Here is a 25,655-nt window from a genome sequence, read left to right on the forward strand (position 1 = left end):
TACCTTTATAAACGCTGCCCTGTCCCTCCATCTCCTTACCTTTATAAACGCTGCCCTGTCCCTCCACCTCCTTACCTTTATAAACGCTGCCCTGTCCCTCCACCTCCTTACCTTTATAAACGCTGCCCTGTCCCTCCACCTCCTTACCTTTATAAACGCTGCCCTGTCCCTCCATCTCCTTACCTTTATAAACGCTGCCCTGTCCCTCCACCTCCTTACCTTTATAAACGCTGCCCTGTCCCTCCATCTCCTTACCTTTATAAACGCTGCCCTGTCCCTCCATCTCCTTACCTTTATAAACGCTGCCCTGTCCCTCCATCTCCTTACCTTTATAAACGCTGCCCTGTCCCTCCATCTCCTTACCTTTATAAACGCTGCCCTGTCCCTCCATCTCCTTACCTTTATAAACGCTGCCCTGTCCCTCCATCTCCTTACCTTTATAAACGCTGCCCTCAGGGTCTGTGCTGCCGACAGGTTCACTCTCTCCAACTGTAAACACATTATCACTGCATCAAAACACTTCTAACAGATATCTTCTCATTAACGTAGCACACAAACAAGGAAACACAGAGCTATACTAATTAGCACAACATGAAAACACTTCAAACTGCATAGCTAGTAGCTACATACATGGAACTGCCTCTCATTAGCTAACACAGCAGGAACCCCCTACAGTCCCATTGAAGAAACACTACATCCCGTCTTTACCGAATCCTCTTTACCTCGTGGAAGACGGGGTACATCACAGTGTAGAGTGTCATGGAAACCATCGAGGTCATCTCTGCTTCATTCTTCATCTCTTCCATTGTCATCCTGGTCCAGAGGCCCACGTGTGTGTATGTGTTTCTGTGTGTGGTGTGAAGGCTGCTACAGGGGCAGGGATCGCTTCTGAGAAGGCTGGGGGTCAGGACCTGAGAAGCAAAGAAAGGGTCCACGGGATAGTATGGGAGGAGGTAAAGGACAGAAAACACAATCCAATGTTACAAAACCTACTTTATGAGGAGAGGAGAGGATAGTATGGGAGGAGGTAAAGGACAGAAAACACAATCCAATGTTACATAGCCTACTTTTTGACTATAATTTAGGCTACCTTTCTGCTTCTGGTTGAGGTCAAAATGTAGGCCATGTTTTTTCTGTGCTAGTAATGTCTGTCAACAAACAACATCTAGCCTTGGAGGGCGATGACATTGCATAACCAGGTAAACATTTAATCTGGGCCTTGGAGGACGATGACATTGCATAACCAGGTAAACATTTAATCTGGGCCTTGGAGGACGATGACATTGCATAACCAGGTAAACATTTAATCTGGGCCTTGGAGGACGATGACATTGTATAACCAGGTAAACATTTAATCTGGGCCTTGGAGGGCGATGACATTGTATAACCAGGTAAACATTTCACATGGGCCTTGGAGGACGATGACATTGTATAACCAGGTAAACATTTCACATGGGCCTTGGAGGACGATGACATTGCATAACCAGGTAAACATTTAATCTGGGCCTTGGAGGGCGATGACATTGTATAACCAGGTAAACATTTAATCTGGGCCTTGGAGGACGATGACATTGTATAACCAGGTAAACATTTCACATGGGCCTTGGAGGACGATGACATTGTATAACCAGGTAAACATTTAATCTGGGCCTTGGAGGACGATGACATTGTATAACCAGGTAAACATTTCATCTGGGCCTCCAGAGTGGCAGTGCGAGAGGCGTCACTGCAGATCCAGGTTTGAGCCCGAGCTGTGTCTCAGCCGGATGTTGTAATATCACTTTCCTGAGCATGTCTGTCAACCTGGGGAAATAAATCCATAGTGCCTTTGCTTGGTAGGACACGTATCATCAGGTCTTGCTTGACCGATACCCAGCCTAATGTCTGGAATAAGCCTCAAAACTCATCACATTTAGATGTGGAGGAAAGTTCACAAAGGTTTGCAGTGGTAGGATTTATCAGGCCATCAATGGTGGAGAAGAGCACTCTCTAATTATTCAGAGTATTAGTGATCAAGTTAGAGAAATGAGCCCGTCTGGTATTTCTAATTGCCTTGTTAGATATGCCAAGTTGCTCTCTCAGAATATCATAATGGACCTGCAACAGAATTTCTACACTTCCACTCTGCCTTTCTGCAATTTCTCTTTCATTGATTAGTTTCCTCACTCATCCAAGGGCCTCTCGGGTTTGGACGGGGCCTTTTCAACTTTACTGCAGCTGTTGCATAAATGGTCTCCCTTAATTTGCCATTAAAAGTTATCAACTAAATCATCACAGGAGGAAGGCAGAATAGGTGGATATACACTCAATAAAATCCTAAGGCAACTTCAGAGGTAAGATAGTGTTTCTTAATCATGCGTTCAATATTACCCTGTGTTATGGCAACAAGGAAGTAAAACATCCACAGTGGTGATCAGATAAAGTAACATCAACAATAGAGGATACATCAATAGAAAGCCCCTTGGTAATTACCAGGTCCAGAGTATGGCTGTGGTTATGGGTGGGCCCAGTAGAAAGCCCCTTGGTAATAACCAGGTCCAGAGTATGGCTGTGGTTATGGGTGGGCCCAGTAGAAAGCCCCTTGGTAATAACCAGGTCCAGAGTATGGCTGTGGTTATGGGTGGGCCCAGTAGAAAGCCCCTTGGTAATAACCAGGTCCAGAGTACGGCCATGGTTATGGGTGGGCCCAGTAGAAAGCCCCTTGGTAATAACCAGGTCCAGAGTATGGCTGTGGTTATGGGTGGACCCAGTAGAAAGCCCCTTGGTAATAACCAGGTCCAGAGTATGGCTGTGGTTATGGGTGGGCCCAGTAGAAAGCCCCTTGGTAATAACCAGGTCCAGAGTATGGCTGTGGTTATGGGTGGGCCCAGTAGAAAGCCCCTTGGTAATAACCAGGTCCAGAGTACGGCCATGGTTATGGGTGGGCCCAGTAGAAAGCCCCTTGGTAATAACCAGGTCCAGAGTATGGCTGTGGTTATGGGTGGACCCAGTAGAAAGCCCCTTGGTAATAACCAGGTCCAGAGTACGGCCATGGTTATGGGTGGGCCCAGTAGAAAGCCCCTTGGTAATAACCAGGTCCAGAGTACGGCCATGGTTATGGGTGGACCCAGTAGAAAGCCCCTTGGTAATAACCAGGTCCAGAGTATGGCAGTGGTTATGGGTGGACCCAGTAGAAAGCCCCTTGGTAATAACCAGGTCCAGAGTACGGCCATGGTTATGGGTGGGCCCAGTAGAAAGCCCCTTGGTAATAACCAGGTCCAGAGTATGGCTGTGGTTATGGGTGGACCCAGTAGAAAGCCCCTTGGTAATAACCAGGTCCAGAGTACGGCCATGGTTATGGGTGGGCCCAGTAGAAAGCCCCTTGGTTTTTCAACTCTTAATGATTGGCTTCAATAATAGCGACACTGAAAACAGCCATGCTTCAGTGAGAAACGTGCAATCAACTCTGCACTCAGTAATGAAGTCATTCACCAGAAGGGTTTTACTAGTGATTTCTAACATGTAAAGTGCGTGTGGGCCACTCTGCCCCATGGGGCATCTACCTAGAAGTAACCAATAGAATATCAACCAACTTATTAACATTACAACCACGTCTTCTGACCGTCTCCAACCTATCAGAATGGCACGTTTTCTGACCGTCTCCAACCTATCAGAATGGCACGTTTTCTGACCGTCTCCAACCTATCAGAATGGCACGTCTTCTGACCGTCTCCAACCTATCAGAATGGCACGTTTTCTGACCGTCTCCAACCTATCAGAATGGCACGTTTTCTGACCGTCTCCAACCTATCAGAATGGCACGTTTTCTGACCGTCTCCAACCTATCAGAATGGCACGTTTTCTGACCGTCTCCAACCTATCAGAATGGCACGTTTTCTGACCGTCTCCAACCTATCAGAATGGCACGTTTTCTGACCGTCTCCAACCTATCAGAATGGCACGTTTTGTGACCGTCTCCAACCTATCAGAATGGCACGTTTTCTGACCGTCTCCAACCTATCAGAATGGCACGTTTTCTGACCGTCTCCAACCTATCAGAATGGCACGTTTTCTGACCGTCTCCAACCTATCAGAATGGCACGTTTTCTGACCGTCTCCAACCTATCAGAATGGCACGTTTTCTGACCGTCTCCAACCTATCAGAATGGCACGTTTTCTGACCGTCTCCAACCTATCAGAATGGCACGTTTTCTGACCGTCTCCAACCTATCAGAATGGCACGTTTTCTGACCGTCTCCAACCTATCAGAATGGCACGTTTTCTGACCGTCTCCAACCTATCAGAATGGCACGTTTTCTGACCGTCTCCAACCTATCAGAATGGCACGTTTTCTGACCGTCTCCAACCTATCAGAATGGCACGTTTTCTGACCGTCTCCAACCTATCAGAATGGCACGTTTTCTGACCGTCTCCAACCTATCAGAATGGCACGTTTTCTGACCGTCTCCAACCTATCAGAATGGCACGTTTTCTGACCGTCTCCAACCTATCAGAATGGCACGTTTTCTGACCGTCTCCAACCTATCAGAATGGCACGTTTTCTGACCGTCTCCAACCTATCAGAATGGCACGTTTTCTGACCGTCTCCAACCTATCAGAATGGCACGTTTTCTGACCGTCTCCAACCTATCAGAATGGCACGTTTTCTGACCGTCTCCAACCTATCAGAATGGCAGGAGATGACAGTTTGGATGAACTCACTAGAAGGCGGAGTTAAAGGAAGATACATTAGGTTACTCACAATAACTATAATAGTAGTAGTTGTGCTTTCCAAGTCCTCTGTCTGTCAGTCTGACAGGGAGGACTGGAGCACAACCAGACCCTGTCTGTCAGTCTGACAGGGAAGACTGGAGCACTAGACCCTGTCTGTCAGTCTGACAGGGAGGACTGGAGCACTAGACCCTGTCTGTCAGTCTGACAGGGAGGACTGGAGCACCAAACCCTGTCTATCAGTCTGACAGGGAGGACTGGAGCACCAGACCCTGTCTGTCAGTCTCTAAAACATGTTTTATTCCAGCAGCTACCAGATGAGGAGCAGCAGGAGAAATCCTGCTCAAAACAGGCTCTGTATGCTCTGCACGTGTGATAGTTGTGTTGGATAAATAAGATACATAATGACTAACGAAAATACACACAGGCCAATTTAATTCCCCCAAAATTATGAAAATGAACCTATAAACCGATAAGCATGGAGATAAAAATGTATTTCCACAATGAATAAAAGCATTATTTTGCAATGGGATTTTTCCTCTGGGTCATTTCGGCCGGCAACAGTTTCATTTATGGCATTTCTTATTTTTTGGGCCAAAATACCGGATTTGCCGGCTAACGGAAATCCTGGTACACCTGTGCTTCCAAACAGGTTCTCTTTCTCTGATTGAAACATTTAGCAGCATTATCTCCTGCATGACATCACCCTGGGCCACTCCCGAGTGGCGCCGCGGTCTAAAGCACTGCATCTCAGTGCAAGAAGCATCACTACAGTCCCTGGTTTGAATCCAGGCTGTATCACATCCTGCCGTGATTGGGAGTCCCATAGGTGCTCTACAATTGGCCCAGTGTCGTCCGGGTTTGGCCGGGGTAGGCCGTCATTGTAAATAAGAATTTGTTCGTCACTGACTTGCCTAGTTAAAAAAAAGGTTCAATTTAAAAAATGAATATTAATAATTATAATTTCCAGACAGCACTTCACTGTGTGTAAGTTCTATTTCTGGCTAGGCAGGCAGTGTCTTCAGAGGGCGTTGATAAAACCATAGCCAGAGGCTGCTCTGAGCACTGCTCCCAGGTCAGCTTCATCCCCATGTATTCCTTTCAGACCAGGATGAAGGCAGGGGAAACTGATCCTGGAGCAGAACACAGGGGCAACTTTTCGCTAGAGCACTGCTGAGACTCCTTAGGCCATGTCCCAATAATCTCACCACAAGCTTGACACATTTCCTTCAAGGTCTCTGATTTGAAAGGACTTGATAGCAACCTAAAGGCTAAAGCAGAAACATTCCACCCAGCAGTGAAGAGCGGGTGACAAGTGAAGAGCGGGGGACAAGTGAAGAGCGGGGGACAAGTGAAGAGCGGGGGACAAGTGAAGAGCGGGGGACAAGTGAAGAGCGGGGGACAAGTGAAGAGCGGGGGACAAGTGAAGAGCGGGGGACAATAGCAAAGGAAAGGAACAATTATTGGACATGTTCTTTCTTATCTGATGCTCTGCTGCTTCTCTCCGTTGCCTATCATCTGGCCAACTTTACTGTCTGCAACAGACAACATCTAACTGATGAGATGGGCTACTGGACCTGCAGAGCATGACATCATCACTTTCAATGATCTCAGTTGTCTGACTGTTATGATGCAATGACCAAGCTATACATCCACCGAGACGTTATTTCAGGCAGTCGTGCATTATCACATTGTAAAATGAACAGGTTTAATTTACAGGCCGTTAAACCTCATTTAAATGCCCACAAGAGTCATTTGTCACATAAAGCAAGGCTCGTGGACGGCTGACTGGTCCGACAAGCCAGCTGCTATGGAGAAATGTACAGCAATTACAAAACAACAACAGATGTCTTCTAGCCATAATTCCCATCCACCAGTACCACCTCGTGTACTGTAGCTACCCCATACAGATACCTCCTCCTTGATTAGTGTCTTGACTTGAGTAACGTTACACTCTGCCACAAATGAGCTAATTACATTTCCAACTACTCATGACATTTCATTATAATGAGGTCACCGTTTGATGACAACTGCAGTGTCCATTAGTCCACGAGAGTTTCTAAAGGACAAATGCAGGTAACATAAGGTCCATGCTCGTTTCGTTCGCTTCCGTTTAAGAAACGTTTTGCAACAGAAACGGCTTAACGCTCTTTTCACACCACTTCGATACCGAATTGACTTTGTAGCAGGTTAGGATAATTAACCTAGAAAGTTCAGGAGACTGATGTTAAGGTCCAGGAAATGCTCTCCTAACCTGCTACAAAAAAACACGTTGTACTGTATAGAAGCGGCGTGAAAATAGTGTGTACCGTCTAGCATTTAGACTGCGACGGTATGGGTAAATTAGCGTTATCGAGCTAGCTGGAACGAGGCTAACTGGCCAACTAACTTAGCTAAGTAAACAAGTTTTGTCGAGTTTTGTTAGCTAGCTGTCTTAGCAAGTACCGAGGTAAAGTTGGTTTTATATTCACACATTTTGGACATTCAGACATTTGCCAAAATCCATATAAAAACCAATAACTAATTCACCTTTTGTCAAAGAAACATCAAACTAGATATGATTTATTCTATAAATGTCTAGCATACTTTCACAATCTTTGTTTTGAGTAAAACTTCAAGTTTTGACTTGAATGAAATACATCAAATCTATCAAATGCCATTTAAAACTGTATAAATCAATAACAATAATAGACTAACGAGTTTCAGAAGAAAGTACTTTGTTTCTGGCCATTTTGAGCCTATAATAGAACCCACAAATGCTGATACTCCAGATACTCAACTAGTCTAAAGAAGGCCAGTTTTATTGCTTCTTTAAATCAGAACAACAGTTTTCATCTGTGCTAACAAAAATGTGCTTTTCTTTCAAAAACAAGGAAATTCCTAAGTGACCCCAAACTTTTGAACGGTAGTGTATGTATATGCTGTATATATTAGCATGGGTATTGAAAGATACCAGAGGGTGGATAACTAAATAATGCACTAATATAAGAAATGGACGGTACATGTTTTGTTTTTGGGCTGAATGTATACATTATGATTTGCCTTTGAACTGTATGTAAATCCCTCTGCAATCTACTGGCACTAACCATTAAAAACTAGGACTTCAACCAGGCTGTCCCTATGCTATTTGCTCTCTTCCTCTCTTAAACTGCTAGCACAAAGCCTGTTTGATTGAGTGTGTGGACAGGTGTCTTTTATACAGGTAACGAGTTCAAACAGGTGCAGTTAATAGGGTAATGAGCGGAGAACAGGAGGGCTTCTTAAAGAAAAACTAACAGGTCTGTGAGAGCCGGAATTCTTACTGGTTGGTAGGTGATCAAATACTTATGTCATGCAATAAAATGCAAATGAATTACTTAAAAATGATACAATGTGATTTTCTGGATTTTTGTTTTAGATTCCGTCTCTCACAGTTGAAGTGTACCTATGATAAAAATTACAGACCTCTACATGCTTTGTAAGTAGGAAAACCTGCAAAATCGGCAGTGTATCAAATACTTGTTCTCCCCACTGTAGGTATTACCATATCCCTTTCAATTCACATTCCTTGCAGAAAGAACTATTTGCAAATCTTTTAAAAGGTCCAGAAAGACAGTGGTCTTAGAAGAGTATTTATTCTTTAAAATACATATTTTATGTTAATGGATGTGGATGAAAGAATTCTGCCAGTGTTTTAAAGTCCTAGTTTCATATTTGTTCCTTTACCTCCAACTCTATATCCAATTGAGCCAATGAGGACGTTGGGGATCAGATTTACCATTATACCCTTTGATCAAACGTATAACAGACAGACACTGTTCAAAAGGAGTTTGTGATTTCTACACTCAGTTGCCACTTTATTAGGTTCACCACCCTATTCACAAAAAATTGCTCCTACATACACCAAGTCCAGTGGTCTTGGCTTGCTAGACACTAAAGCTTGCAGAGAAGTATTAAGGTAGTCTGTTACTGTTTGTTTAAACTTTAGAATGTGCAAAATGACAGCACAGTCTGTGATGGTCTTTTGTAACTCAGAAAAGTTCCAAAACTTGTACAGACTGTAACAAACTCCAACTGGAATTAAAAACGTTAACAGTCCATCTCCTTTCCCAGGTTCATCAACAGATCTGAATACACGCTGCTCCAGGTGCATAGGGGGCTGTACCTAATAAAGTGACCACTGAATCTATAGACTTTCCAGAATGTGCTCTGGGAATAACAGGGGTGTTAAACATTTGGCTGTAAGTGTTGAACAGTTGAATCTATTACCTCAGGAGATGGTACAATTCAGCTTGTCTTGGGATGACAAAGGACTTCAACAAACCCCAAATAGAAAATGATTGGAAGGGGCCTCTTTGCTGTTAAATTAGAGACGTATAAATAAATGACTGTTGTGCCTTGTAACTAGTTTAAAATGTGGATCTGTTGCACTAAAAATGCAAACATTGATTTGGCATACAATTTAAGATGGTAAACATTGTACAACTACATAAACATTGTGTAACTTCATATAGAACAAATTTCACTTTACATTAATATTTCTTTAAAGTTATTGCCAATAATGCATATTTTCACGTTTTTCTGCGACAATCACTGAATTAGATATTGATATCTTCATCTTTAAATGCAATATTTTAGAATTTGTGTTACTACCAAGTCAAAACTGGAATTTTTTACTCAAAACAAAGGTTGTAAAAGTATGCTAGACATTTATAGAATAAATTATATTTAGTTTGATGTTTCTGTGACAAACGGTGAATTAGTTATTGATTTATACCGCTTTTAATGGCATTTGGCAAATGTCTGTTGAATATGTGAATATAAAAACCAACTTTACCTCGGTTAGGAAGTTGGGTGTCACCGGCCACTGGCAGTGCCAGAAACGTGGATAATTTAAATTACACAACTAACGTTAGCTTAGTTATGACATATACAGTTACGTTGATTAGGACAATTATGGAAATGATTAGCTACAATCGACCAACACACAGTTAGCTATAATCACCAGTTAGCTAGACATCCTCTAATAACGATGAGGGGAATTTCTCATTATCAGTTAGCTAGTTACTATACTCAATTTGAATCATCGCCCAGGTAGGTATCTAGGTGCGTGAATACGCTAAATTACTAGCTAGCTGAACAGGTATTGTAACGTTAACTATCTTAGCTAGCTAAACAAAAACGATTCGCTAACCTTTAGTTGGTGAAATAGCAACGTTAGCCACATACCTGTTTACAGTAGACAGAAGTGGTAGATTGCGTAATTATACCGAAGTAGGCTCATTTGCCGTGGCTAGCAAGTCGTGTGTTTTATTTTCTAATTCAAAGTTTTCTGCATGATCAAACTGACTAGCCAAGAGGGGACAAGGTTTTCCGAGTAAACACCAATCAGCTGGCCACCAAACTGGTTGACGGTTGTAGTTTTTCTTGACATCCCCCATTATGGCAGTGGCAAAGGCACAGTAAATATAAGAACTACAACTCCCAAGTAGTTCAAGAACTCAAGGGGCGTTCTACACCAAGCAGATAAAACGTGAACAGACTTATTTTGGCAAAAATAATAAAATACAAAAACTCAATCTCTCGTAGACAAACTCGATTCCAGACCTATAAAAATGTAACAACAACAGCTACTGAAATAAAAAGTGTGCATTGTGTTTCAGGAAGCGCAGTGAAGGACCAATCAGCGTGTGGAGAGGGCGGGACAAGAGCGAAAATATTTAGCTCCGCGAGCGACCTGCTGCGGCGGTGAAGAGAACCAGCGAGGCGACGCACGACCGTACAGTATTTCTACATTACCTACCTGACACTGTTCGGTAAGGCACATTTACAATTTTATGAAATACGTAGAAATATGTTCAATGCATTGTGTGTATATCAGTTATACATCAACGGTTTGATTGCGGCATTTTTCACGTTTAGATTTGAAGATTGGGTGATGTTATCATAGTTTATGTGATATGTTCATGTTTTGCACATTTATAGAGGTGCGGTTTTATGCCATGGCAAAGATGAAGTTACTAGGCGACCACAAGGAATAATTGATGTCACTTAGTGTTTTATGAGAATGTTGTCTGTACTGAGTCCAACAGTCTAACAAAGATGCTGATCTCTCCACTAAAGGCAGTAGCATCATCGATAGCCAATGAGGGGATTGTTTTTCAGTTGAGGACACACAGACACAATTACAAGATTGTGGGTCTCTAATGTCCTTGAAATGGATTACGCCTAGTATTGACTTTAAATTCCTTCTCTCAGGTTAATATTATAGTAACGAGGTTGAATTCCCACCTCGGCACAACATGCCCAGTCCCCGAGGCACAGACCTCAAGGCCAGGAAAACATGATTGTTTTTGGAAAACACAGCTAACTTCCTGCATTTCAACACATTTTTTTGTATATATATATTTTTTCTTGTATTAATAATTCTATTCTACACATTTTGCCATAATGCTGAGATAAAATGTTGCAGTTTAAAGCCAATTTCCTGCTATTCTACACATTTATCCATGACACACATTTTGGTTGACATGAATGACAATGATAATGCAAATTATCAAGGGGAACCTGTTACTTAAAAATTATATAAAAAAAAATAAAAAAAAGCAAATCAGTTAGTTCACTAAACCTATACAACCTCCACCAAACCCAAAGGAAACGTCATTTTATTATTCTATGAAACAAACGGAGCACACAACCATATGTTGTTATTAATCCCATGATTTATCGTTTGTTAATCTGTGTTGATGAGCCGGGTTATTAAAGGTTACCTGGGTTATTAAAGGACCTGGGTTATTAAAGGTTACCTGGGTTATTAAAGGTTACCTGGGTTATTAAAGGTTACCTGGGTTATTAAAGGTTACCTGGGTTATTAAAGGTTACCTGGGTTATTAAAGGTTACCTGGGTTATTAAAGGTTACCTGGGTTATTAAAGGTAACCTGGGTTATTAAAGGTTACCTGGGTTATTAAAGGTTACCTGGGTTATTAAAGGTTACCTGGGTTATTAAAGGTTACCTGGGTTATTAAAGGTTACCTGGGTTATTAAAGGTTACCTGGGTTATTAAAGGTTACCTGGGTTATTAAAGGTTACCTGGGTTATTAAAGGTTACCTGGGTTATTAAAGGTTACCTGGGTTATTAAAGATTCAAGCCAAAGGAAATGCATGACTAAAAAAATCAAGCATTGCCACGAGAGAGACACCAAAGCAGAAGGTCACGGCAGGTACAAACGTCTGGAACATAGTTTATGGAACCACAGCATCTCTGAGTCCACTGGTAGGAATACATTATGGGATGCAGTTGTATGTTAATGCACTGGAAGGGAGAATGAGGATGTGACTTGGATAAATAGGGACAGATATACTCAGTAGTGGCTGCCATATTGGAATACACCCACACAGAGGGAGTCGAACAGCAGTTTGTCCTTTACAATCCACAAGGGATTTGTTTATCGTCTCAGAGAGAGAAAGGGGGGGGGTGAGATATGTGAGCGAGAGAAAGTCCCTTGTAGCTCAGTTGGTAGAGCACGGCGTTTGTAACTCCTGGGCTGCTGGTTCGATTCCCGAGGGGGACCTGTATGAAGAAAATGTATGGACTCAATACTGTAAATCGCTCTGGATAAGAGCATCTGCTAAATGAATAAAATGTAGAAAGCATCGATGGGAAGATGAGATAGTCCGGCATTGACTAAGAGATAAGAGAGAGGATAGATGAATATTGATGGGGTCAATACAGAGGGGAGATGGGGGACTGTTGTTGATGTTTAAGACTCCAGCCAGGGATTATACTCCTACATAAAGTACCCCTGGACATCACAATGTCACACATGCAGTAACCATATCATAGATATTCAACTGTAATGATGTGGTAGATTTCACCATACACACCCATATGCACTACTGTAACTTTAGATATTCTCCCACACAGCCTTTAACTAGTCCACAGCTCTGTGTTATGACACTGTTCTCAGCACTGGTAAGGATCTGCTGGTGGATGGCTGGCTCTGCTCTCTGGGGTGGATGGGCTGCTGATAGAGACAGATCCTCATCACCTCTCTCCCTCACACCTACAGTACATACCCAATACACACACATATTAAATGCAAGGGACATCAGTGGTAGAGACAGCTCTTGTCCATTATGATCAGGACATTGCACATCTGACTTTGTGCGTGCATGTCTCTGTTACTCTCTCTCACTTTCCATGCCTCCATACGTCTCTATCCCGGCCTCTTTTAAAACCTTTCTCTCTCTGCTTCCTGTCCTCTCCTCCTGTCCTCTCCTCCTGTCCTCTCCTCCTGTCCTCTCCTCCTCTTCCACAGATGGTCGTTTTTGTAACCTTTCCTCTATCCTCTTTGGTACATTTTAGTCTCTTTGGTACATTTTAGTCTCTTTGGTACATTTTAGTCTCTTTTGTACATTTTAGTCTCTTTTGTACATTTTAGTCTCTTTGGTCCTTAGTACATTTCAGTCTCTAGTACATTTCAGTCTCTTTAGTACATTTAGTCTCTTTAGTCTTTCGTACATTTTAGTCTCTTTGGTACATTTAGTCTCTAGTCTCTAGTACATTTTAGTCTCTTTAGTGCATTTAGTCTCTTTAGTCTTTCGTACATTTTAGTCTCTTTGGTACATTTAGTCTCTTTAGTCTCTAGTACATTTTAGTCTCTTCAGTACATTTAGTCTCTTTAGTCTTTCGTACATTTTAGTCTCTTTGGTACATTTAGTCTCTTTAGTCTCTAGTACATTTTAGTCTCTTCAGTACATTTAGTCTCTTTAGTCTTTAGTACATTTTAAAATGGCCTCCAGTCATTAACTTCACTCACGGACCCTAAATAGAAACCGATCCAATTACAGCTTAAATCTCTGAAGTGCGTTCCCTCTGTGCCTGTGTGTGCCTGTGTGCCTATGTGTGTGTGTGTGTGCCTGTGTGTGTGTGTGTGCCTGTGTGTGTGTGTGTGTGTGTGTGTGTGTGTGTGTGTGTGTGTGTGTGTGTGTGTGTGTGTGTGTGTGTGTGTGTGTGTGTGTGTGTGTGTGTGTGTGTGTGTGTGTGTGGGGGGGGGGGGGGGGGGAAAGGGGTCAAGCGTTGCGGCGGTGCTGTTGTGCTGTGTAAGGGGTGTGTGGTAACTTTGGCTCCACGTCAGCCCTTCTTTCCCTGTTTGGAGGGTAGCTGTAGTTAACAAGCATCCTGCTGTCTCTCTATCCTCTCCTCTCTGTATTTTCCTCTCTCTCTCTCTCTCTCGTCCTCCATCTGAGTACCAACTCTTTCTGAAGACCCACAATATCTCTCCCTGCAATGTCTCTCCCAACCCTCTATTTCTCGCTCTTGTTCTCTCTCTGGCTCTCTGTCTCTCTGTCTTTCTCTGTCTGTTAACAGGGCTTAATAAGTGGTTGACCTCAGTTGACCCCTGTGGTATGGGCAGAGTGCACTATGGGATTTATGACATTTGATTCAATTTACAAACAAGCGGGAGAGCCACCTAGGAATGATTCTAGCAGGCTGTAGCAGCAATAGGTTATTACCTGCTATTCATTTCCTGTTTTCCCTACAGCAGTGGTTCCCAAACTGGGAGACCAACTCAGTCCTGGTTTCGACTTACTCTCGAAAGTTGTAATAGTAGAATGCACAAGGTGCCATTTTGAAATTGGGTAGTGTGTCTGTCATCGGTACCTCTTGTCGTGTTAGTAATCACGTACCTTAGAGAGATCAACTAGCCATGTTAGCTGACGCTTTTTTATCTGGGGTTTTTAGACCATAGATATTGTTGTCACTTTTTATGGCAAAATGTATAGAATTGCTAGAAAATGTGCTTTAAAACTGCAGCATTTTCTTTGTATCCCCATGACAACATGTTCCCCAATGCTGGAAGGGGGGCCCCCAAGTGAAAACGTTTGGGATCCCCTGCCCTACACTATACCAGGCAGATTGTTTTTACATGAAAGGATAGAGTGACTGTTGGTTGTTCTTAACGCAGGTTTTCAGAGCTTGGGATGAGCTGAGATCAGGGATTGTCCTGTTGTCAAGTCAGATTTTTAGCTTAGACTCCCTGTCTGCCTGCCTGTCCGTCCGTCTGTATGTGTGAAGGGATATGAGAGGGAAGGGCAGCACCAGAGGCAGGATTTGGGTGGTTGTTTTAGACTGTTAGGCTGGTCTGAGATTAACTGAGTATGATTTTGGCTGGGGACACGGCATGACAGGGTAGGGGGAGAGGAGGCTGGGGACACGGCATGACAGGGTAGGGGGAGAGGAGGCTGGGGACACGACATGACAGGGTAGAGGGAGAGGAGGCTGGGGACACGGCATGACAGGGTAGGGGGAGAGGAGGCGGGGGACACGGCATGAAAGGGTAGGGCGAGAGGAGGCTGGGGACACGGCATGACAGGGTAGGGGGACAGGAGGCTGGGGACACGGCATGACAGGGTAGGGGGAGAGGAGGCTGGGGACACGGCATGACAGGGTAGGGGGAGAGGAGGCTGGGGACACGGCATGACAGGGTAGAGGGAGAGGAGGCTGGGGACACGGCATGACAGGGTAGGGGGAGAGGAGGATGGGGACACGGCATGACAGGGTAGGGAGAGAGGAGGCTGGGGACACGGCATGACAGGGTAGAGGGAGAGGAGGCTGGGGACACGGCATGACAGGGTAGGGGGAGAGGAGGCTGGTGACACGGCATGACAGGGTAGGGGAGGAGGAGGCTGGTGACACGGCATGACAGGGTAGGGGGAGAGGAGGCGGGGGACACGGCATGACAGGGTAGGGAGAGAGGAGGCTGGGGACACGGCATGACAGGGTAGGGGGACAGGAGGCTGGGGACACGGCATGACAGGGTAGGGGGAGAGGAGGCTGGGGACACGGCATGACAGGGTAGGGGGAGAGGAGGCTGGGGACACGGCATGACAGGGTAGGGGGAGAGAAGGCTGGGGACACGGCATGACAGGGTAGGGAGAGAGGAGGCTGGGGACACGGCATGACAGGGTAGGGGGAGAGGAGGCTGGGGACACGGCATGACAGGGTAGAGGGAGAGGAGGCTGGAGACACGGCATGACAGGGTAGGGGGGGAGGAGGCTGGGGACACGGCATGACAGGGTAGGGGGGGAGGAGGCTGGGGACACGGCTTGACAGGGTAGGGGGAGAGGAGGCTGGGGACACGGCATGACAGGGTAGGGGGAGAGGAGGCTGGGGACACGGCATGACAGGGTAGGGAGAGAGGAGGCTGGGGACACGGCATGACAGGGTAGGGAGAGAGGAGGCTGGGGACACGGCATGACAGGGTAGGGGGAGAGGAGGCTGGGGACACGGCATGACAGGGTAGGGGGAGAGGAGGCTGGGGACACGGCATGACAGGGTAGGGAGAGAGGAGGCTGGGGACACGGCATGACAGGGTAGGGGGAGAGGAGGCTGGGGACACGGCATGACAGGGTAGGGGGAGAGGAGGCTGGGGACACGGCATGACAGGGTAGGGAGAGAGGAGGCTGGGGACACGGCATGACAGGGTAGGGAGAGAGGAGGCTGGGGACACGGCATGACAGGGTAGGGGGAGAGGAGGCGGGGGACACGGCATGACAGGGTAGGGAGAGAGGAGGCTGGGGACACGGCATGACAGGGTAGGGGGACAGGAGGCTGGGGACACGGCATGACAGGGTAGGGGGAGAGGAGGCGGGGGACACGGCATGACAGGGTAGGGGGAGAGGAGGCTGGGGACACGGCATGACAGGGTAGGGGGAGAGAAGGCTGGGGACACGGCATGACAGGGTAGGGAGAGAGGAGGCTGGGGACACGGCATGACAGGGTAGGGGGAGAGGAGGCTGGGGACACGGCATGACAGGGTAGGGAGAGAGGAGGCTGGGGACACGGCATGACAGGGTAGGGGGACAGGAGGCTGGGGACACGGCATGACAGGGTAGGGGGAGAGGAGGCTGGGGACACGGCATGACAGGGTAGGGGGAGAGGAGGCTGGGGACACGGCATGACAGGGTAGAGGGAGAGGAGGCTGGGGACACGGCATGACAGGGTAGAGGAAGAGGAGGCTGGGGACAGGGTAGGGGGAGAGAAGGCTGGGGACACGGCATGACAGGGTAGGGAGAGAGGAGGCTGGGGACACGGCATGACAGGGTAGGGGGAGAGGAGGCTGGGGACAGGGTAGGGGGAGAGAAGGCTGGGGACACGGCATGACAGGGTAGGGGAGAGGAGGCTGGGGACAGGGTAGAGGGAGAGGAGGCTGGGGACACGGCATGACAGGGTAGGGGAGAGGAGGCTGGGGACAGGGTAGAGGGAGAGGAGGCTGGGGACACGGCATGACAGGGTAGGGGAGAGGAGGCTGGGGACAGGGTAGGGGGAGAGAAGGCTGGGGACACGGCATGACAGGGTAGGGGGAGAGGAGGCTGGGGACAGGGTAGGGTGGAGAAGGCTGGGGACACGGCATGACAGGGTAGGGAGAGAGGAGGCTGGGGACACGGCATGACAGGGTAGGGGGAGAGAAGGCTGGGGACACGGCATGACAGGGTAGGGGTAGAGAAGGATGTTTTGCTCTTGTTCTGTATCAGTGGATGAAGCTGTTGTCAGGTAGTCTCTTCATCACTTGTTCAATACAGGGGAGTTAGGGGTAGTCAGAGGAATGGAGGAAAGGAGGGAGAGAAGTGGAGACGATTCTGTTCTTCTATTATAAAGAGAGATGTCACTGTTCTCTGTAGTGTGCCGTTGAGGGGAGGGAGGGAGGGAGGGAGGGAGGGAGGGAGGGAGGGAGGGAGGGAGGGCTGAGCTGCATAACAATAGGATCAGTCCCACAGTCCTCTCCCAGGACACAGTGTTGGATCTGAAACAGATAGACGATAAATTGGTACAAATGAATGTATAAAACCTCTCCCAATCTGAATCCCATTATCAGAATGAAGAACTGCACAGAGGATGGTGCACAGCAATCTGGGAGAGAGAGAGAGAGAGAATGAGAGGTGTAGTTCATTCCTCTGATTGAGAAATGGATGGAGAGATGGGGGAAGGGGAGTGAGAGAGAGAGAGAGGTGTAGTTCATTCCTCTGATTGAGAAATGGATGGAGAGATGGGGGAAGGGGAGAGAGAGAGAGAGAGAGAGAGAGAGAGAGAGAGAGAGAGGTGTAGTTCATTCCTCTGATTGAGAAATGGATGGAGAGATGGGGGAAGGGGAGTGAGAGAGAGAGAGAGGTGTAGTTCATTCCTCTGATTGAGAGATGGATGGAGAGATGGGGGAAGGGGAGTGAGAGAGAGAGAGAGAGAGGTGTAGTTCATTCCTCTGATTGAGAGATGGATGGAGAGATGGGGGAAGGGGAGTGAGAGAGAGAGAGAGAGAGGTGTAGTTCATTCCTCTGATTGAGAGATGGATGGAGAGATGGGGGAAGGGGAGTGAGAGAGAGAGAGAGAGAGGTGTAGTTCATTCCTCTGATTGAGAGATGGATGGAGAGATGGGGGAAGGGGAGTGAGTGAGAGAGAGAGAGAGGTGTAGTTCATTCCTCTGATTGAGAGATGGATGGAGAGATGGGGGAAGGGGAGTGAGAGAGAGAGAGAGGTGTAGTTCATTCCTCTGATTGAGAGATGGATGGAGAGATGGGGGAAGGGGAGTGAGAGAGAGAGAGAGAGAGAGAGAGAGAGAGAGAGAGGTGTAGTTCATTCCTCTGATTGAGAGATGGATGGAGAGATGGGGGAAGGGGTGTGAGTGAGAGAGAGAGAGAGAGAGAGAGGTGTAGTTCATTCCTCTGATTGAGAGATGGATGGAGAGATGGGGGAAGGGGAGTGAGAGAGAGAGGGAGAGAGAGAGAGAGAGGTGTAGTTCATTCCTCTGATTGAGAGATGGATGGAGAGATGGGGGAAGGGGAGTGAGAGAGAGAGAGAGGTGTAGTTCATTCCTCTGATTGAGAGATGGATGGAGAGATGGGGGAAGGGGAGTGAGAGAGAGAGAGAGGTGTAGTTCATTCCTCTGATTGAGAGATGGATGGAGAGATGGGGGAAGGGGAGTGAGAGAGAGAGAGAGGTGTAGTTCATTCCTCTGATTGAGAGATGGATGGAGAGATGGGGGAAGGGGAGTGAGAGAGAGAGAGAGGTGTAGGTCATTCCTCTGATTGAGAGATGGATGGAGAGATGGGGGAAGGGGAGTGAGTGAGAGAGAGAGAGAGGTGTAGTTCATTCCTCTGATTGAGAGATGGATGGAGAGATGGGGGAAGGGGAGTGAGATAGAGATAGAGAGAGGTGTAGTTCATTCCTCTTATTGAGAGATGGATGGAGAGATGGGGGAAGGGGAGTGAGAGAGAGAGAGAGAGAGGTGTAGTTCATTCCTCTGATTGAGAGATGGATGGAGAGATGGGGGAAGGGGAGTGAGAGAGAGAGAGAGGTGTAGTTCATTCCTCTGATTGAGAGATGGATGGAGAGATGGGGGAAGGGGAGTGAGAGAGAGAGAGAGGTGTAGTTCATTCCTCTGATTGAGAGATGGATGGAGAGATGGGGGAAGGGGAGTGAGTGAGAGAGAGAGAGAGGTGTAGTTCATTCCTCTGATTGAGAGATGGATGGAGAGATGGGGGAAGGGGAGTGAGAGAGAGAGAGAGGTGTAGTTCATTCCTCTGATTGAGAGATGGATGGAGAGATGGGGGAAGGGGAGTGAGTGAGAGAGAGAGAGAGGTGTAGTTCATTCCTCTGATTGAGAGATGGATGGAGAGATGGGGGAAGGGGAGTGAGAGAGAGAGAGAGAGAGAGAGGTGTAGTTCATTCCTCTGATTGAGAGATGGATGGAGAGATGGGGGAAGGGGAGTGAGAGAGAGAGAGAGAGAGAGAGAGAGAGAGAGAGAGGTGTAGTTCCTTCCTCTGATTGAGAGATGGATGGAGAGATGGGGGAAGGGGAGTGTGAGAGAGAGAGAGAGGTGTAGTTCATTCCTCTGATTGAGAAATGGATGGAGAGATGGGGGAAGGGGAGTGAGAGAGAGAGAGAGGTGTAGTTCATTCCTCTGATTGAGAGATGGATGGAGAGATGGGGGAAGGGGAGTGAGAGAGAGAGAGAGGTGTAGTTCATTCCTCTGATTGAGAAATGGATGGAGAGATGGGGGAAGGGGTGTGAGTGAGAGAGAGAGGTGTAGTTCATTCCTCTGATTGAGAGATGGATGGAGAGATGGGGGAAGGGGAGTGAGAGAGAGAGAGAGAGAGAGGTGTAGTTCATTCCTCTGATTGAGAGATGGATGGAGAGATGGGGGAAGGGGAGTGAGAAAGAGAGAGAGAGAGAGAGAGAGAGAGAGAGGTGTAGTTCATTCCTCTGATTGAGAGATGGATGGAGAGATGGGGGAAGGGGAGTGAGAGAGAGAGAGAGAGAGAGAGAGAGAGAGAGAGAGAGAGAGAGAGAGGTGTAGTTCATTCCTCTGATTGAGAGATGGATGGAGAGATGGGGGAAGGGGAGTGAGAGAGAGAGAGAGGTGTAGTTAATTCCTCTGATTGAGAGATGGATGGAGAGATGGGGGAAGGGGAGTGAGAGAGAGAGAGAGAGAGAGGTGTAGTTCATTCCTCTGATTGAGAGATGGATGGAGAGATGGGGGAAGGGGAGTGAGAGAGAGAGAGAGGTGTAGTTCATTCCTCTGATTGAGAGATGGATGGAGAGATGGGGGAAGGGGAGTGAGAGAGAGAGAGAGAGAGAGAGGTGTAGTTCATTCCTCTGATTGAGAGATGGATGGAGAGATGGGGGAAGGGGAGTGAGTGAGAGAGAGAGGTGTAGTTCATTCCTCTGATTGAGAGATGGATGGAGAGATGGGGAAAGGGGAGTGAGAGAGAGAGAGAGAGAGAGAGAGAGAGAGAGAGAGAGAGAGGTGTAGTTCATTCCTCTGATTGAGAGATGGATGGAGAGATGGGGGAAGGGGAGTGAGAGAGAGAGAGAGGTGTAGTTCATTCCTCTGATTGAGAGATGGATGGAGAGATGGGGGAAGGGGAGTGAGAGAGAGAGAGAGAGAGAGAGAGAGAGAGAGAGAGAGAGAGAGAGAGAGAGGTGTAGTTCATTCCTCTGATTGAGAGATGGATGGAGAGATGGGGGAAGGGGAGTGAGTGAGAGTGAGAGAGAGAGAGAGAGAGAGGTGTAGTTCATTCCTCTGATTGAGAGATGGATGGAGAGATGGGGGAAGGGGAGTGAGAGACTAGAACAAATCAGCTTTCTGTAGCCAGCAGACTGATTGTTATTCTCATGTCGCATTGACACTGCCAGAGAGAGTGTGTGTGTGTGTGTGTGTGTGTGTGTGTGTGTGTGTGTGTGTGTGTGTGTGTGTGTGTGTGTGTGTGTGTGTGTGTGTGTGTGTGTGTGTGTGTGTGTGTGTGTGTGTGTGTGTGTGTGTGTGTGTGTGTGTGTGTGTGTGTGTGTGTGTGTGTGTGTGTTTAGAATATGAATGTCATAATGAAGTGGAGACAGCAGGCCTGACGGACAGGACATTATGAAGTGGAGACAGCAGGCCTGGAGGACAGGACATTATGAAGTGGAGACAGCAGGCCTGGTGGACAGGACATAATGAAGTGGAGACAGCAGGCCTGGAGGACAGGACATAATGAAGTGGAGACAGCAGGCCTGGAGGACAGGACATTATGAAGTGGAGACAGCAGGCCTGGTGGACAGGACATAATGAAGTGGAGACAGCAGGCCTGGAGGACAGGACATTATGAAGTGGAGACAGCAGGCCTGGTGGACAGGACATAATGAAGTGGAGACAGCAGGCCTGGAGGACAGGACATTATGAAGTGGAGACAGCAGGCCTGGTGGACAGGACATAATGAAGTGGAGACAGCAGGCCTGGTGGACAGGACATAATGAAGTGGAGACAGCAGTTCTGGACGGACAGGACATTATGAAGTGGAGACAGCAGGCCTGGAGGACAGGACATTATGAAGTGGAGACAGCAGGCCTGGAGGACAGGACATAATGAAGTGGAGACAGCAGGCCTGGTGGACAGGACATAATGAAGTGGAGACAGCAGGCCTGGAGGACAGGACATTATGAAGTGGAGACAGCAGGCCTGGTGGACAGGACATAATGAAGTGGAGACAGCAGGCCTGGAGGACAGGACATTATGAAGTGGAGACAGCAGGCCTGGTGGACAGGACATAATGAAGTGGAGACAGCAGGCCTGGAGGACAGGACATTATGAAGTGGAGACAGCAGGCCTGGTGGACAGGACATAATGAAGTGGAGACAGCAGGCCTGGAGGACAGGACATAATGAAGTGGAGACAGCAGTTCTGGAGGACAGGACATTATGAAGTGGAGACAGCAGGCCTGGAGGACAGGACATTATGAAGTGGAGACAGCAGGCCTGGAGGACAGGACATTATGAAGTGGAGACAGCAGGCCTGGAGGACAGGACATTATGAAGTGGAGACAGCAGGCCTGGAGGACAGGACATAATGAAGTGGAGACAGCAGGCCTGGAGGACAGGACATTATGAAGTGGAGACAGCAGGCCTGGAGGACAGGACATTATGAAGTGGAGACAGCAGGCCTGGTGGACAGGACATAATGAAGTGGAGACAGCAGGCCTGGAGGACAGGACATTATGAAGTGGAGACAGCAGGCCTGGAGGACAGGACATAATGAAGTGGAGACAGCAGGCCTGGAGGACAGGACATTATGAAGTGGAGACAGCAGGCCTGGAGGACAGGACATAATGAAGTGGAGACAGCAGGCCTGGAGGACAGGACATTATGAATTGGAGACAGCAGGCCTGGAGGACAGGACATTATGAAGTGGAGACAGCAGGCCTGGTGGACAGGACATAATGAAGTGGAGACAGCAGGCCTGGAGGACAGGACATTATGAAGTGGAGACAGCAGGCCTGGTGGACAGGACATAATGAAGTGGAGACAGCAGGCCTGGAGGACAGGACATAATGAAGTGGAGACAGCAGGCCTGGAGGACAGGACATTATGAAGTGGAGACAGCAGGCCTGGAGGACAGGACATAATGAAGTGGAGACAGCAGGCCTGGTGGACAGGACATAATGAAGTGGAGACAGCAGGCCTGGTGGACAGGACATAATGAAGTGGAGACAGCAGGCCTGGAGGACAGGACATTATGAAGTGGAGACAGCAGGCCTGGTGGACAGGACATAATGAAGTGGAGACAGCAGGCCTGGAGGACAGGACATAATGAAGTGGAGACAGCAGGCCTGGAGGACAGGACATTATGAAGTGGAGACAGCAGGCCTGGTGGACAGGACATAATGAAGTGGAGACAGCAGGCCTGGAGGACAGGACATAATGAAGTGGAGACAGCAGTTCTGGAGGACAGGACATTATGAAGTGGAGACAGCAGGCCTGGAGGACAGGACATTATGAAGTGGAGACAGCAGGCCTGGAGGACAGGACATTATGAAGTGGAGACAGCAGGCCTGGAGGACAGGACATAATGAAGTGGAGACAGCAGGCCTGGAGGACAGGACATTATGAAGTGGAGACAGCAGGCCTGGAGGACAGGACATTATGAAGTGGAGACAGCAGGCCTGGATGACAGGACATTATGAAGTGGAGACAGCAGGCCTGGAGGACAGGACATTATGAAGTGGAGACAGCAGGCCTGGAGGACAGGACATTATGAAGTGGAGACAGCAGGCCTGGAGGACAGGACATTATGAAGTGGAGACAGCAGGCCTGGAGGACAGGACATAATGAAGTGGAGACAGCAGGCCTGGAGGACAGGACATAATGAAGTGGAGACAGCAGGCCTGGAGGACAGGACATTATGAAGTGGAGACAGCAGGCCTGGAGGACAAGACATTATGAAGTGGAGACAGCAGGCCTGGAGGACAGGACATAATGAAGTGGAGACAGCAGGCCTGGAGGACAGGACATTATGAAGTGGAGACAGCAGGCCTGGAGGACAGGACATAATGAAGTGGAGACAGCAGGCCTGGAGGACAGGACATTATGAAGTGGAGACAGCAGGCCTGGGGGACAGGACATAATGAAGTGGAGACAGCAGGCCTGGAGGACAGGACATAATGAAGTGGAGACAGCAGGCCTGGTGGACAGGACATAATGAAGTGGAGACAGCAGGCCTGGAGGACAGGACATTATGAAGTGGAGACAGCAGGCCTGGAGGACAGGACATAATGAAGTGGAGACAGCAGGCCTGGTGGACAGGACATTATGAAGTGGAGACAGCAGGCCTGGAGGACAGGACATAATGAAGTGGAGACAGCAGGCCTGGAGGACAGGACATAATGAAGTGGAGACAGCAGGCCTGGAGGACAGGACATTATGAAGTGGAGACAGCAGGCCTGGAGGACAGGACATAATGAAGTGGAGACAGCAGGCCTGGAGGACAGGACATAATGAAGTGGAGACAGCAGGCCTGGAGGACAGGACATTATGAAGTGGAGACAGCAGGCCTGGAGGACAGGACATTATGAAGTGGAGACAGCAGGCCTGGAGGACAGGACATAATGAAGTGGAGACAGCAGGCCTGGAGGACAGGACATTATGAAGTGGAGACAGCAGGCCTGGAGGACAGGACATAATGAAGTGGAGACAGCAGGCCTGGAGGACAAGACATTATGAAGTGGAGACAGCAGGCCTGGAGGACAGGACATAATGAAGTGGAGACAGCAGGCCTGGAGGACAAGACATTATGAAGTGGAGACAGCAGGCCTGGAGGACAGGACATTATGAAGTGGAGACAGCAGGCCTGGGGGACAGGACATTATGAAGTGGAGACAGCAGGCCTGGAGGACAGGACATTATGAAGTGGAGACAGCAGGCCTGGAGGACAGGACATTATGAAGTGGAGACAGCAGGCCTGGAGGACAGGACATTATGAAGTGGAGACAGCAGGCCTGGGGGACAGGACATTATGAAGTGGAGACAGCAGGCCTGGAGGACAGGACATAATGAAGTGGAGACAGCAGGCCTGGAGGACAGGACATAATGAAGTGGAGACAGCAGGCCTGGAGGACAGGACATAATGAAGTGGAGACAGCAGGCCTGGAGGACAGGACATTATGAAGTGGAGACAGCAGGCCTGGGGGACAGGACATAATGAAGTGGAGACAGCAGGCCTGGAGGACAGGACATTATGAAGTGGAGACAGCAGGCCTGGAGGACAGGACATTATGAAGTGGAGACAGCAGGCCTGGAGGACAGGACATTATGAAGTGGAGACAGCAGGCCTGGAGGACAGGACATTATGAAGTGGAGACAGCAGGCCTGGAGGACAGGACATTATGAAGTGGAGACAGCAGGCCTGGGGGACAGGACATTATGAAGTGGAGACAGCAGGCCTGGGGGACAGGACATTATGAAGTGGAGACAGCAGGCCTGGAGGACAGGACATTATGAAGTGGAGACAGCAGGCCTGGGGGACAGGACATTATGAAGTGGAGACAGCAGGCCTGGGGGACAGGACATTATGAAGTGGAGACAGCAGGCCTGGGGGACAGGACATAATGAAGTGGAGACAGCAGGCCTGGAGGACAAGACATTATGAAGTGGAGACAGCAGGCCTGGAGGACAGGACATTATGAAGTGGAGACAGCAGGCCTGGAGGACAGGACATAATGAAGTGGAGACAGCAGGCCTGGAGGACAGGACATTATGAAGTGGAGACAGCAGGCCTGGAGGACAGGACATAATGAAGTGGAGACAGCAGGCCTGGAGGACAAGACATTATGAAGTGGAGACAGCAGGCCTGGAGGACAGGACATTATGAAGTGGAGACAGCAGGCCTGGAGGACAGGACATAATGAAGTGGAGACAGCAGGCCTGGAGGACAGGACATAATGAAGTGGAGACAGCAGGCCTGGAGGACAGGACATTATGAAGTGGAGACAGCAGGCCTGGAGGACAGGACATAATGAAGTGGAGACAGCAGGCCTGGAGGACAGGACATTATGAAGTGGAGACAGCAGGCCTGGAGGACAGGACATAATGAAGTGGAGACAGCAGGCCTGGAGGACAAGACATTATGAAGTGGAGACAGCAGGCCTGGAGGACAGGA

The 25,655-nt window shown here is 48.0% G+C and overlaps 2 protein-coding genes across 3 annotated transcripts in view; one reads left to right on the forward strand and one right to left on the reverse strand.

Annotated features, from left to right (window-relative positions):
* Nucleotides 1-10,129, reverse strand: part of LOC139549469 (programmed cell death protein 10-like) — a 36,544-nt gene extending 26,415 nt beyond the window's left edge. The window contains exons 1-3 of the mRNA XM_071360018.1: nt 9,919-10,129; nt 723-911; nt 436-489 (exon numbers count right to left, since the gene is read on the reverse strand). Of these exons, the coding sequence (XP_071216119.1) occupies nt 436-489; nt 723-812 (144 nt within the window). The 5' untranslated portion in view covers nt 813-911; nt 9,919-10,129. The remainder of the gene's footprint in view (nt 1-435; nt 490-722; nt 912-9,918) is intronic.
* Nucleotides 10,130-10,391: 262 nt separating this feature from the next.
* Nucleotides 10,392-25,655, forward strand: part of LOC139549468 (neuroserpin-like) — a 43,930-nt gene continuing 28,666 nt past the window's right edge. For both annotated transcript variants that reach the window (XM_071360016.1, XM_071360017.1), the window contains exon 1: nt 10,392-10,505. The gene's annotated coding sequence lies outside the window, so the exon portion shown is untranslated. The remainder of the gene's footprint in view (nt 10,506-25,655) is intronic.

Source organism: Salvelinus alpinus, chromosome 22 (assembly GCF_045679555.1).
Source record: "Salvelinus alpinus chromosome 22, SLU_Salpinus.1, whole genome shotgun sequence".
NCBI classification, from domain to species: Eukaryota; Metazoa; Chordata; class Actinopteri; order Salmoniformes; family Salmonidae; genus Salvelinus; species Salvelinus alpinus.